This window comes from Festucalex cinctus, chromosome 11 (assembly GCF_051991245.1).
Source record: "Festucalex cinctus isolate MCC-2025b chromosome 11, RoL_Fcin_1.0, whole genome shotgun sequence".
Classification (NCBI taxonomy): Eukaryota; Metazoa; Chordata; class Actinopteri; order Syngnathiformes; family Syngnathidae; genus Festucalex; species Festucalex cinctus.
Genome location: NC_135421.1, coordinates 21,330,195 through 21,343,128, shown reverse-complemented (window position 1 = coordinate 21,343,128; position 12,934 = coordinate 21,330,195). Strand labels below are relative to the sequence as shown.

The 12,934-nt window shown below is 38.8% G+C and overlaps 1 protein-coding gene across 3 annotated transcripts in view; it reads left to right on the top strand.

Moving 5' to 3' along the window:
- Positions 1-12,934, top strand: part of asic4a (acid-sensing (proton-gated) ion channel family member 4a) — a 180,246-nt gene that overhangs the window by 164,731 nt on the left and 2,581 nt on the right. For all 3 annotated transcript variants that reach the window (XM_077537078.1, XM_077537077.1, XM_077537079.1), the window contains 8 exons: positions 1,001-1,145; positions 2,332-2,459; positions 2,548-2,701; positions 7,884-7,937; positions 9,565-9,718; positions 10,252-10,343; positions 11,269-11,348; positions 12,709-12,825. In XM_077537078.1, coding sequence (XP_077393204.1) covers positions 1,001-1,145; positions 2,332-2,459; positions 2,548-2,701; positions 7,884-7,937; positions 9,565-9,718; positions 10,252-10,343; positions 11,269-11,348; positions 12,709-12,825 — 924 coding nt within the window. The remainder of the gene's footprint in view (positions 1-1,000; positions 1,146-2,331; positions 2,460-2,547; positions 2,702-7,883; positions 7,938-9,564; positions 9,719-10,251; positions 10,344-11,268; positions 11,349-12,708; positions 12,826-12,934) is intronic.

Below are 12,934 nucleotides of genomic sequence, written 5' to 3'. Positions count from 1 at the left end.
GATGCGGTCAGCACCACTACCAACAATGAACCTTTTGTTTTTCCCTGACATTTTTTTTTTTTTTTGCCGACGGGTGTGTATTATTGCACATTATTATGGCAGTTTGCAGGAAGAGGTTTTGCCACTTTAATGTCTTCAAAATGTTTGAAAATGGATTGGATTCAACATAATGGTTGTGAGGAAAAGCTTGGCTCCGTGTTTGAAAAGAAAATACACAAAAACATATTGAAACAATAATGGGATGTAGTTTATTTAGCTTTGGATATTTGGCTCAGGACAATGCAAAGTGATCCTGTACTAGGTGATTAGTTGGTGGGTGATGTGCACTCATACCTGATTACGCTCAAGGTTATAGTACATTTACTTGTATATACACCATCAAGTCCAGCAAATCAAGTTTTAAAATTCAATCAAGTCCAACCTTTCCATATTTCATCATGCCAGCATCGTGATGAAACCGAAATGAATTTGTTTGAGGGACCGGATAATGAGTCGCTCTTTATAAAATGATATGCACCCATAAGAAGTGACATCTTGGACATTTATTATCCACAGTGTCAGGGAGCATAGCGACAAGGCGCTGGCAAGCCGGCGAACACACAGAGCAAGAAGTGCACCGCAAGCAAGCAAGCAAGCAGAGCAACATCAGTTTTATTTTACTGTTATTTGCTGACATCAAAGTTTGCGGGAACATGAGTTTACCTGATTGCTTTTCCAGCAATTTACTGCCATGTTGTTTTTTTCTATTTCTCCCTGGATCTCGAAGCACTGTTTGTTCCTTATCATAATATAACAACCCAACTTCTCTGAAATTACATTTTGTACAACAGTGACCAATCTGATTAAAACATCATTAATTACAGCGAGTAGTGGATACTGATTGCATCCAAATGTTGACAGATATTCAGTCACAATGTCAGCTTGCTTATTTATGTTTCTACACTCATTTCAATCTGGCCTCGAATTTGCCACGCTCATGTTTGATTGTGTTTTCTTGCAGGTTTATACAAGATATGGGAAATGTTACACCTTTAATGGGAACAAGACCACATCCAGGAAAACCAAGCAAGGTGGGATGGGAAATGGGCTGGAGATTATGCTGGATATCCAGCAGGATGAATACCTGCCAATATGGAGAGAGACAAGTAAGACAGCAAATATTTTTGTGCTATACTGGCTGATGTTGAATTAACGTAAAAGAATAATAATGTGCATCATTCTTAGGGCAGTGTACTGCAACCGTTTTTGTCAGAATGTGTGAACGGATGAGAAAACGTAACCATGCTAATCGTCAACCCATTGACTGAAAATTGTTAGTATTCGAGTGAACACTTGGAAATCATACATAATTCATTGCATGTGGCTGTCTTAACTTCGATTTGAAGTTTGAATTTATCCCCACATGGGGTAATCGAAATACCATTACAGTATAGTGGAATCGCCGAAATCAATCGCCATTATGTTAGAAATAGAAATACAGAATTATAATCAAGTCCAATATTAACTCATTCACTCTCAGCCATTTTCACTGAAGCAATCCCCTTCGCTCCCGGCTGTTTTACTGGATTTTGACTCATTTGATTGAAGGCCCACAGAATATTATTTTCCCTTGCTATAAAAATATGGAACCTACCAAAAGAAATATTAGAGTCTCTTCTTTCACCAGGACAAAAAAGTATATTTCTATCTGTTTACATTTTGCAGCAATTAGCATTATAATATAGCTATAGTTTCAACAATATTCACAAATCTGTTTAAAACTGTGGGGAAAACAGCCTGTTGCAATATGCCCTGGTTGATCCCTGGTTGATGCCCTGGCCATTTTTGTAATAACTGCCATTGTTTCAACCATTCTCTTCAGTTCAGAGGATGCAACAAAGCCGTCTGTATGCTCTATCATTTAAAAAAAAAAAAAAAGAAAAAAAAAAGAACGTATATATACGTTTTTGGGAGCAAATGAGTTAAATTGCAAACCCGAGTTAATTCGTGGATGGGGGCGAGCCACATATATTAAATACCCGAGTCAACTCGTGGAGGGCAATGAATGAGTTAAATACACATTTAAAAAAAAAAAGAAAATTCTCAAATATTTTGTTTGCCATACAAATTCTCTGGCCGAATTAAGTTTGTGAAATGAGGTTCCTCTATACTGGCGTCAAATCACTTTATTCCCCCCAAAAAAACTGGCATATTTGTCAAAATGGCTGAAGGTATGGATTTCATGTAGTTTTCACACATAGGGAAATATATTCATCTGTGGTGTCACGTGTTGACATCACATTTCCCTTGTCCTCTGAATTTCCATGCTCTTCCCTATCCTCCATTTTGAAGATGAGACATCTCTGGAGGCCGGAATCCGAGTTCAAATCCACAGTCAGGATGAGCCGCCGTACATTCACCAGCTGGGCTTCGGTGTCTCTCCAGGCTTCCAGACCTTTGTTTCATGTCAGGAGCAAAGGGTAGGTCTTTTTTATCTTCAACATCGTCAAGCCCAACCGCAAGCGCCATGCCTGCCTTGCTGCCTGGCTAATAAATCTCTGTACTTAGCTGACATACCTGCCCCAGCCCTGGGGGAACTGCCGCTCCAGCAGCAAGGAGAAGTTCCCCGGATACGACACGTACAGCATCAGCGCCTGCCGCCTGCTCTGCGAGACCAATGAGGTCGTGCGGGTGTGCAACTGCAGGATGGTGCACATGCCAGGTAGGTTTTATATTTCTCACTTATAGATAGAAAATAATGTACTATACTGTCATTTTTATGTAGAAACGGCGAAAAAACTATTTTGTTCTGCCTCCCCGTTTATTTTGGGTGTAATTTCACTGTTGACCACTAGATGGTGACACACTATTTAGATTGCTGTAAATTTGACAGAAGAAACAAAAGAGGAAGTACTGTGAGTACAGATTAGCTTTCGTTGAAAATTATAGACTAAAAGTTTTAGAATTTTAAAATGTGCATCTTGGGGCAAATGCAGAATAGCCTGGAGGGGGTGGATGACATTGAGTGACAGCCAGGGTGAATTAAGAATTGAATTAGTTGTCTCGGCTTACCATTGGAATATCTGCAAAGCGACTGTTTTGATAATGAGTCGATCCACGGCAGCCTCACATTTACATGATATCATAAGGCATGTGCAAAATAATCCATCTGCATTTTGGCCCACTTGAACCCTTGGAAGGACAGATGTAATTTGGCGTGTCTGACCTTGAGCTGTTCTACGTGGAACGGAATGCCCTTCAGCTGTGATGGCAGCTCTCCGTCAGGTGTCAGCCCTGATTAACATCTCAGTGAATTTCCGAACCCGTCGCTCTGGCAGCCCGTCGTCAATTTGCACCGTTTATGATTACGGCTTCTAAAGTGTGACGCGCAAGGCGGGTGGTCGCATGGACCGAGCAAGGAACCGAATCGGTACAGCTGTGAATCGTGAATCTGTTTTGTTTTGTTTTTTTTGGTCAGAAGTCTGTGAGAGTTTTGTAATTATTAACCACGTACGTTGTTAGATATAAATATCGTATTGTGGAACCTCCAAAGGCAAACACATTTATTCTAGGTGGCAGTTTAAGTACTTTTGACTTTAGACTGGATTTACAATGCATGGTTCAAATTACACATTTGAAGCGTTCAACTGTGATATGCCTCACCCTGTTGAAATGAAAAGAAATGAAATGGAATGTAAGGAAATTAAATATGTTTTGTTACATTTTTTGCTTCACTTCAATAAACATTGTGCTAATCCTTCTGGCGTATGTCTAATACAGACATACTGTTTGTCTATACATGGAGATGTCTCAGGTCCTTGGTAAACCACAGTAATATTATTTGTTCTTCGCAGAGGATAAAGAATATATCTCTGTGAGCTGTTGATATATCATCTGTCCACATGAACAAACATCCATTGCTAATTCGAAAGGATACAACAATTAAATGTGTTGTATATAATCCTACAGAGGACTCATGTGGAGTTACACGTTTCTTTTGTTCCGTGAATTTATGTGAATATGGGCTTTGGAGATGGTAAAAAAGAAAAACAATCTCATGGGGGTTTTTTTGTGCAACTTTTGAGGCATGTTTTTCCAAATGGTGTGACTTTATTTTAATTTGGACGTTCCACAGTAAAAGTATATTACAATTGAATTATGGTGAAATGAAGTAAAAGACTTAATATCCGACAGGCACAAACAAATAGGCCAGCCAGATTAGAAAATGTCGTTTGCTGTGTCAAACAGACATTTATCACTATTGATTCCCGATTTTTCATTTTCCCTAATCGTCTGGAGGATATGAGTGGGACGCCAGTCTTTCAAACGCTAAATGAGGTGTCTAGACTCGCACAGCATGTGTGTCATCAACACGGCTGCAAAGAGTCATGCCACTGAATGTAAACTGTGTGTTTATATCCAAGGAGCGGGTGGCGGCGTTTAAAGCTCAGGAAAGAGATGCAAGTTGTTACACCACAACACCAAATTTAAGCTACAGAAAAAAACAAAATATTATACTAGAAAACCATTTGGATGTTGTATTGACTGCAAATCGGTCACACATGTTTTGGACTGTAACGTCTAAAAAAAAATAAAAAATAAAAATGAGAGTGAAATTGAGAGTGGACAAAGAATAATAGTACTGTTTTCCAAAATACCTCAGGGCCACAACTATTACGTTACGCTATGACAGCTGTACCATGATAAGTGCTGCTTCCATTGTTTTTTAACAGTGGCAAATCAATTTGTGAGCTAAATTATAAATGGCCGCTGCCTGGCGCGTCAGTCCGGGGGAGAAATTGCAAGCTCAACTTTACTTTGAGAAATAGCTCCTTTATAACAAGAAACGAGTCCCAGCTGCAAATGAACAAGACAAGCAAAGAAATGGGAGAAACATTTGAATTAACAAGATTGTGAGCAGTAATCACTTGGGAGTTGTGAGAGTAGCAGCACCACTTTGCTTCCCACGGTGATGATGTATTGCATCAGGAATTCTGTTTAGTGTAGATATCAAATTTAATAAATGTGGGAGCTTTGGTCAAGCAGAGCATGTGTGGAGTAACATATATTTAGTGAGCACAATTAATTTATAGTTGAATATTACTAAGACGGAAGTTGCTTTACAGGACTCGTGAGAGCAATTGGCTCAAAAGATTGTCAAGGGAGGCCAACTTGTGAATAGAAAGTTTTTTCACTCTCAACCACACACACGCACAGCTGTTCAAATGTTACATCGCTGACTTACAGTTTTTACACAGTAAACAGGATGTGGACGATAATCCTGTCTTGCACATGCAGTGGTTATAGCCCTACTTATAGCTTTGTTTGTATATGTAAAAAAAAAATAAAAAAAAAAAAATTCCTCAGCAGCATCTGTTCATACATTTAGGAACTGGAATAAACACACATATTTAATTACCACTTAGAATTCTGTTGAGGGTTCCTGGCTCCCTTTAACAGCACTATATATAATCAAAGTTGTTATTGTTTATTAGTATTGTAGTTTAGAAGTACGTCCTATTACATGTTTACAATTAGCATATATTGTCCTTTTTTTTTCATGTTTCATGTCTTGTCTGTCTCGTTAAGTTTTTGTTTCCACCTGTTCTGGTCAGCCCCGTTTCTTGCGTCAACCAATCAGCCACTTGTCTTGTCCAGGTGTACCTCGTTGTTTCGTCGGTTTGCTTGTTTTTACGGTAATTCACTCGTTTCTTTCTGTCTTCTGTCAGTTTGTGGTTATGTAGCCTTTGTCATGTTTTGGTTTTGTTGTTTTACGTTTGGATTTTGATTTGTTTAAACTAATACTTTTGATTCTACATTTCTTGCTGGCTTTTTTTGCTGTTGTTTGAAAATAAATTTATTTTTTACACTCTTTCCCTCCCTGCTTCCCTCCATCCAACTTTTTGCCACCAAAACCCTCAACGGCTGCTTGTGGTGGATGCTAACTTGAAAGACTTTGTAGAGCAGTGACTTTTTTTTTTTTTTTTAAATTGTTCTATTTGTCTTTAGTTGGCTGGTGACCAGTCCAACATTTATCCCATTTCTCACCCAGTCATCCGGGATAGGCTATGCTAACCGCTGACATCAACAAGAACAAACACTATAGATGAATGGCATGTTTTGGCGCTGTAAACTAGCAACATGGTCCAGGTCCACTTATCAACACTGTTGTCTCAATGCTTGTCCAGTCATCATGGGTCTGATAAAAGTAGCTAGGACTGTGTTTTATGTAGTTATGTAACAATAATGGCAATATCATGATATCGTTATATTAAAAGTGCCGCAACATCGTCATCATCATGTCTCGATATTAAAAGCAGCACATTTGTTAAAAAGGTGAGGCTGTATTCCATTTGTGCAGTTCTAGCACCTTCTGGTGCTTAGTTTATTAATGCTGTTTAATTTTAATTAGGAATGTTTTGGCCACTGCAGCAGTTATCACTCCTATAAATCAGTCATACGAGTACATATTTTTAAACATCTCCATCAAAAAAGACATTTTGGCCTGCTTCACCCAAATTAACACAACATTGTGAACTACATAGACCATGATGCTTTGCGCCGCTGAGCCAATAGGTGCACATGACAATGACATCGCCAAGCCCTTTTTCTCCACCACTGCTGTTATGTTTATTTTTATTTTATTTTTTTACAACACAGTGCATTTTACACATTATTGTGAGTTTTTTTTATATTGCCAACCACCCCACAGTATCGTGATAATTATCGTATTATGAGGTTTATATCGTGATATTTATCATATTATGATGTTTGGATATCGTTACGTCCTTAGTTTTGGTTTGGGTTATGATGTTGTCAGTTGCTATGCAGTTTCTCTGGTCCTGTAATTGTCACTCTGTCCTTTTATTTACTGTCTGAAATGCTGACTCTTATTTTGTCATGTAAGCCTTTATTCTGTCACGTAGAATTTTGCATCACCTTAGCGAGAGTTACTGAATGACACTTCTGTCAGTATGTCGAGGTTCCTTATTCGAGGTTTCCTAACCTTACGCTTCCATGCAAGCTGTTCTCAAGGTTGCTTCCATGCATCTAGCCCCACTCTCTCAAACGAGGTCGCTTAATCAAGGTTTCCGTCAATCTGTTACTTTGTCCTGTCTGCATTGGGGTCCTAACTCCGCACCTCATGTGACAAAAGAATGGAAAACTAAAGCACATGTAATGAGGATAAGCAGTACAAAAATGTCTCTCAACAGAATATTACACATGCACATTTTGTGACTTTTTAAAGTATCTCCCATTTTGAAGTCTTATACCACCATTAAGGCATAGAAGCAAAAAAGTGTTTTCCAAGATCTGGTTGCCTTAATATTTTAGTGTCTGAGTCTATTTCTATATTTGGGCGACCACCCAAAAAAGCTATTAGGCTGTTCTTGTCCTGTGACATGTGGACAGCTCATGGAAACACGGCACGGCTTTTGTCTCTTCAGACAAAAATAAAGTACAGCGGCCTTTTTGTTATCCGAGACTAATTTCTTCTCAGTGATAATTGCATAACATTGTACAAACGAGACGTAACTGAGCGTGGAAAAAAGTCACACAGACAAGCCGATGTCGTTTCATTGTACATTAATCAATACACCTCATAAAGAAGCAAAACGTGGCTAATGACTTGCGCCGCTAATGAATTCCCGCTTTTGATGGACTGGCCAATGTGTTTTGTTTTGTTTTTTTCCGAGGACGTTTGCGCTCCACGTGCAGGATGCATGCTCCATTTCTCCGTGCTCGGCGGATGCAAGTCATCCTCGGCGCGTCTGCCTTCATTGGGAGATGAATGATAAGCGACGGCGCGTTGTTCACAGCCGTTCTTCCTCATTGCGGTAGACGCGGGTCACTGATCATTTTGTTAGTGATTGATCAGACTCATTATGTGCTCTCCTCTCCAGGAACCGCTGATATCTGTCCTCCTAATAAAATCAACTGTGTTGACAAAGCACTTGGTAAGAAACAATCTGCCTTCATTTCTTTTCTCATTACGCTAGACAATGCCACACAATAGGTACTATACAGTATAAGATTTCACATGTTTTTTTCCCCCCCATATAAGCATCGCCGGAGGACGGCAATCTGAATATCTTGAAATGACTTCCCCCATTGTGATTTTGTCACTTTGGAGTGGGATGACCTCCATTGTTGAACTGTTAATATTAAACTTATTCGTCATTTCTGCGCCGTCTCCTCCATCTTCAATCTGATCTCGGCACGGAACAAAAGTGCCGCGCTTTCAATGGCATTAATGTTGCAGTATAAAAGATTTTATGCTAACGGGCAAACGTGTAGATATATGTGCGGGATAATTACACTTTTTCTGCCATTTAAGCCACCAATTTAATTACGCCTCTCATCACTACATTTATAACTTATTCAATATATTAGGAGTGGGTTATATCCATATGGGTCACACTCATGAATACAATTTTATGAATTATGCCTACTTGATGGGAGGTAATAGTTTAAAATATAATTTTCACAGAGGAAGCATTTCCGCATGAGAAATATACACCATTGTTCTCTTGCATAAAATAGACGACACTGTAAATCATTTGTTATCATCTGTGTCACACTGGGATCTGCATTTTCCTATCGCCACCCACTAATGGATGTTAACAAATAGAGATATAGACCGAGATAGTTTTTCCAGGGCCGATAACCGATATTTGTAGCCGGATATTCATTTTCAGTAAAAAGGGGACAAAAAATATTGTCGTCGTTTTTTTGTTTTTTCTTTTAAATACAAATACAAACCTTAACTCTATTGTAATGTCTTAAAGCATGTTTATTGAACAATTTTTCAGATTTTAAAAATGTAAAAAATGTATACCACTATATATTTTTTTCAAACTTAGACAATAGACTTCATTTTAAATTTCTAACAAAATGTTCAGGGGGCTCTCAGTGTTAATAGTATTTAGTACGCCTTAAAAAGTTAAATGTTAAATCTATACTTTTCTGCATTAAAGATTTTTTCCCTAAATTTAAAAATGTCTGAAATAATAAATGTTCACATTTATTTGTTTAAATGCCAAACAAAATAAAAGGTTCATAATGTTCCCTGTGTTAACAGCATCTCTTATAATGTTAACTAAAAAATTAAATAAATATTTCCCTAAGATTAAAATGGTTTTAGATTTACCTTTTCATCAGCCATCAGATTTTTTATTTATTTTTTATTTTTTAAAGGCCGATATTGATATTCGTCAAAATGCCCAATATCGGTTATTGGTGTATCCCTATTCAGAACATTAACGAAAGTCTATTTCTCAAAAATAGCCATTTAAAATGCGTGCTGTACAGTATATCATAATTTGATTACGTTTAAAGTGCCTAATTAATTAGCAAACCATTTCCAAACTTGAACTGGAGAAGATTCCCACTATGTAACAGATGGAAAATCCTGCTTATTCTTCTCCTCGCATGAAAGTTACCGATCCAATACAATATTATACAACCCGCTCACAATTCCCTAAAATCCAATTTATAACTACAATTTTGGACATTCCTCCTAATTCTGTTTCTTTATGAGCCTGCAGATCTAAACTGAAACGTTGTTATGTGCTACGTTTTCAGCACAGCTTCAGAAGACCAGCGGTGACAGCTGTCCATGCGAGACGCCCTGCAATCTCACCCGTTACGGCAAAGAGCTCTCCATGGTCAAAATCCCCAGCAAGGGTTCGGCTCGCTATCTCTCCAGGAAATACGACAAGTCCGAAGACTACATCAGGTAGGAGAGCTCCCCGGGACCTCGCGCGCGGGAGCGAGAGAGAGCGGGAGCGGGTGATGCACTTCTCGTAAAACTGATCATTAACTCTGACCTCGAGCCTGCGATCACTTGCACACAACATAAAACACAACACCATGTTTATGATAGCATTATTTTGTATTTAGTAGTAGTAATAAATTGTTATTTGTGTTATTGTGAGTAGATAATCTCCTGGAGTAGAGATAAGTGTACGTATAGTACAGTATTAGGGCTACAGCTAAAAATTATTTCAACATTAAATTCATCCGTTAATCCAAGTAGTTGGACAATTGTGAACTAATCAATGTCAAATTAATTATGGGTTAATTTAACAATTGATTAGTTGCCAATTGTTGCACATCTTGACAGTATAAAACAAACAAAACCATTCATAAGCTATTTTACACACAAATATCAGTAGAGTGTTGATGGAATATTGCAATTATTTCTGGTCTGTTGTTATTCTTGTCATGTTGTGATTTGCTATATTTTAATATTCTGACTGTTTCTCTTAGAGACAATTTCCTGGTGTTGGACATCTTCTTTGAGGCTCTCAACTTTGAAACAATAGAGCAAAAGAAAGCCTATGACGTTGCAGGTTTATTAGGTATAACCTCTGCCACCATAATTCTATGTATTTACATTGCTGCCTTGAGATATGAGTCTAATTCATTCTTTTCCTCTCTGGCTCCTTCTTATTTTATTTTTTAATCATTATCTTAAAACTTGTCACTAAGGGGTTACTTACCACTGGCTAGCAACAAAAGTTGAACAACTCGAGAAAAAAAAACAAGGCTAACAACACAACACTCCAACATGCATAAGTCGTGCTTACAATGTAGCAGCTGTGGCTAACAATGGCTTGTTAACTATGCAAGTTATTTTACGGTGCCTGTCTCGTGTTCGTGAGGGGCGTGGCTTAGATAAGAGGCTTGAGGGGGAGGAGAAAGGTGTTGAGGAGTAAAGTAAGGCTACATTCAAATCTAGCTAGCAATTTTAAAACAGCAAACTCCATCTTAAAAGTGGATTAAAGGGGAAGCTAACCCCCAAAAAATGTCTTGCCAATAATGTGTTCTATGCAGCTCCACTAGTCTAAGTACGGTATTTCTGGTTAATATTCTGAGTGGAATATGAGTTAAGCAGTCAAATCCAGCAGTTACTATCAATATCAGAAGGCGGCCATTTTGCCACTTGCCGTAGACTGAAGGTGACATCTCAGTTTCCCAGGTCTCAGGTAACAAGCAATCACAGCTCAGCTTCAGAAAACAGGTGAGTTGTGATTGGTCGTTGCCTGAGCCATGAACAATTGTGATGTCATCTTCAGTCGACAGCAAGTGGCAAAATGGCCGCCCCTTGAGATAGATAAAAATGGCTGGATTTTGCTCCTTAACTCGTATTCCACAAATATAATATTAATCAGAATGTCATGTTTAGACTCATATCTCGAGGTGCTACTGTTTTGATGAATTAAGTTAAAATTTGTAAGAATTCTGTAGCAAAAAGTTGGTAATAACTTCAGTTTTTGTTTTTAGGTGACATTGGTGGACAGATGGGTCTTTTTATCGGAGCCAGCATCCTGACTATCTTAGAAATTCTGGATTATATCTATGAGGTATAGTATCTGTGTCTGGACAGATGATACTTGCGCATAAAATATTATGCTTATTGTGAATGCAACTTGGCGAGTCCATGCTAGCCTTACTCTAATTTTGCAGTCCAAAAATCAGCAGGATTAAAGAAAAAGAAAAAAAAAAAACAGCCCATTGGCACTCATTTTAAACACGGCGGGCCCTTTTTGACCTCGATCCAACGGGCCAAGACAAAATGTCGCCCAGAATTCCCCTCAGACTGATTGTCATTTATTGTGCAGTCTGATTAATGTCACGCTGCCTGATTAAATGAGCATATCAGGCCCCAGACGATGGAGTTGCATATCTAGCACGCCAGAATCGGATGTAAGCATATCACGTAAGCGGTAAGAGTAGTTCCAGAGACAAATGTCAGAAACACAACGGATATATTGGACAAACAGGTAGGAGGGCTGCATGTCTTTACATTGGCAAATGTACGCACTGAAAAAAACCAACAACAAAAAACCCACTCACGTTAAAAAAAAAGTCATAATATAGGCTTTGATTGATGAAAAAAATATATTCAAATGGTGTACAGTGTAATAGTTTTCACCTTTTTATAGGCCACTCGTCATGGTAGAACTTAATTTCCGTTTCCGGTTCTGTTCTGCAAGTATTTTTCTCCAGACTCCACCCACTTATTAATTTTCCTGCTATTTTGCTATCCAAAGTTGGATATGAACCACTTTAATGTGGTTCCAGCCAGACTTCTGTACAAGTGTAGTTGATTACCCAAGCGCTTAATTCCAAACGCGTCAATCTTAAATTAGCTTAGCAATTAGCGCGGCTTCCCCATCTTACCTCATCATCCTTTTGTGGAAATGACACTTGTCAGAAGTGTAGCTTATTCGCCACCACAAAGGCAACAATTATTGGCTTAGGGGCAACTCAATAACATGTTTAGCTGGACTAGTAGTCAGATGAAGCTCTTTGCTAGCTAACTAGCTAGCTGGTAGGTAGCTAGCTAGTCAGGTAGCTAGCTAGCTAGCTAGCTAGCTAGGCAGGTAGCTAACTAGCTAGCTAGGCAGGTTTCTAACTAGCTAGCTAGCTAGGCAGGTGGCTAGCTAGATAGCTAGCTAGCTACTCCGGCCTAAAGTCTGCTCTAGCTCATCCATGACTCTTAATTAGGACAAGCAAGCACTATAGAAAATAAATGGATTAATACAATGATTGCTACATGTCTCTCTGGACCTAGTTAAAAATTTTACAACGGATACTTACTACCTATTTAGTGTCATCACCTCGTCTTTTGCTGAATTTCTCACGTGCCACAAATGACAGGCCGGGTGTCGGATGCGCTCCTCATTTTCTGTTCTTTTGTGTTTGCCGTTTCCGTGTCAGGTCTTCAAGCAACGACTACAACGTGTACTGAGGCCACAAAAAGAGGAGAAGAAGAGCAAGCCGCAACCGCAGCCCGCCACCGTTGCGACAGTGGGTCTGGAAGAGATGAAAACAGAGGTCAGGCACATTCTGTACTGCGACAAAAAATGTGCTTCTTTTCATCTAGTGCCTACTTCCCCGTGGCATCATGATTCTATTAAGAAACTAGATGGGAGTATTCAGGGAA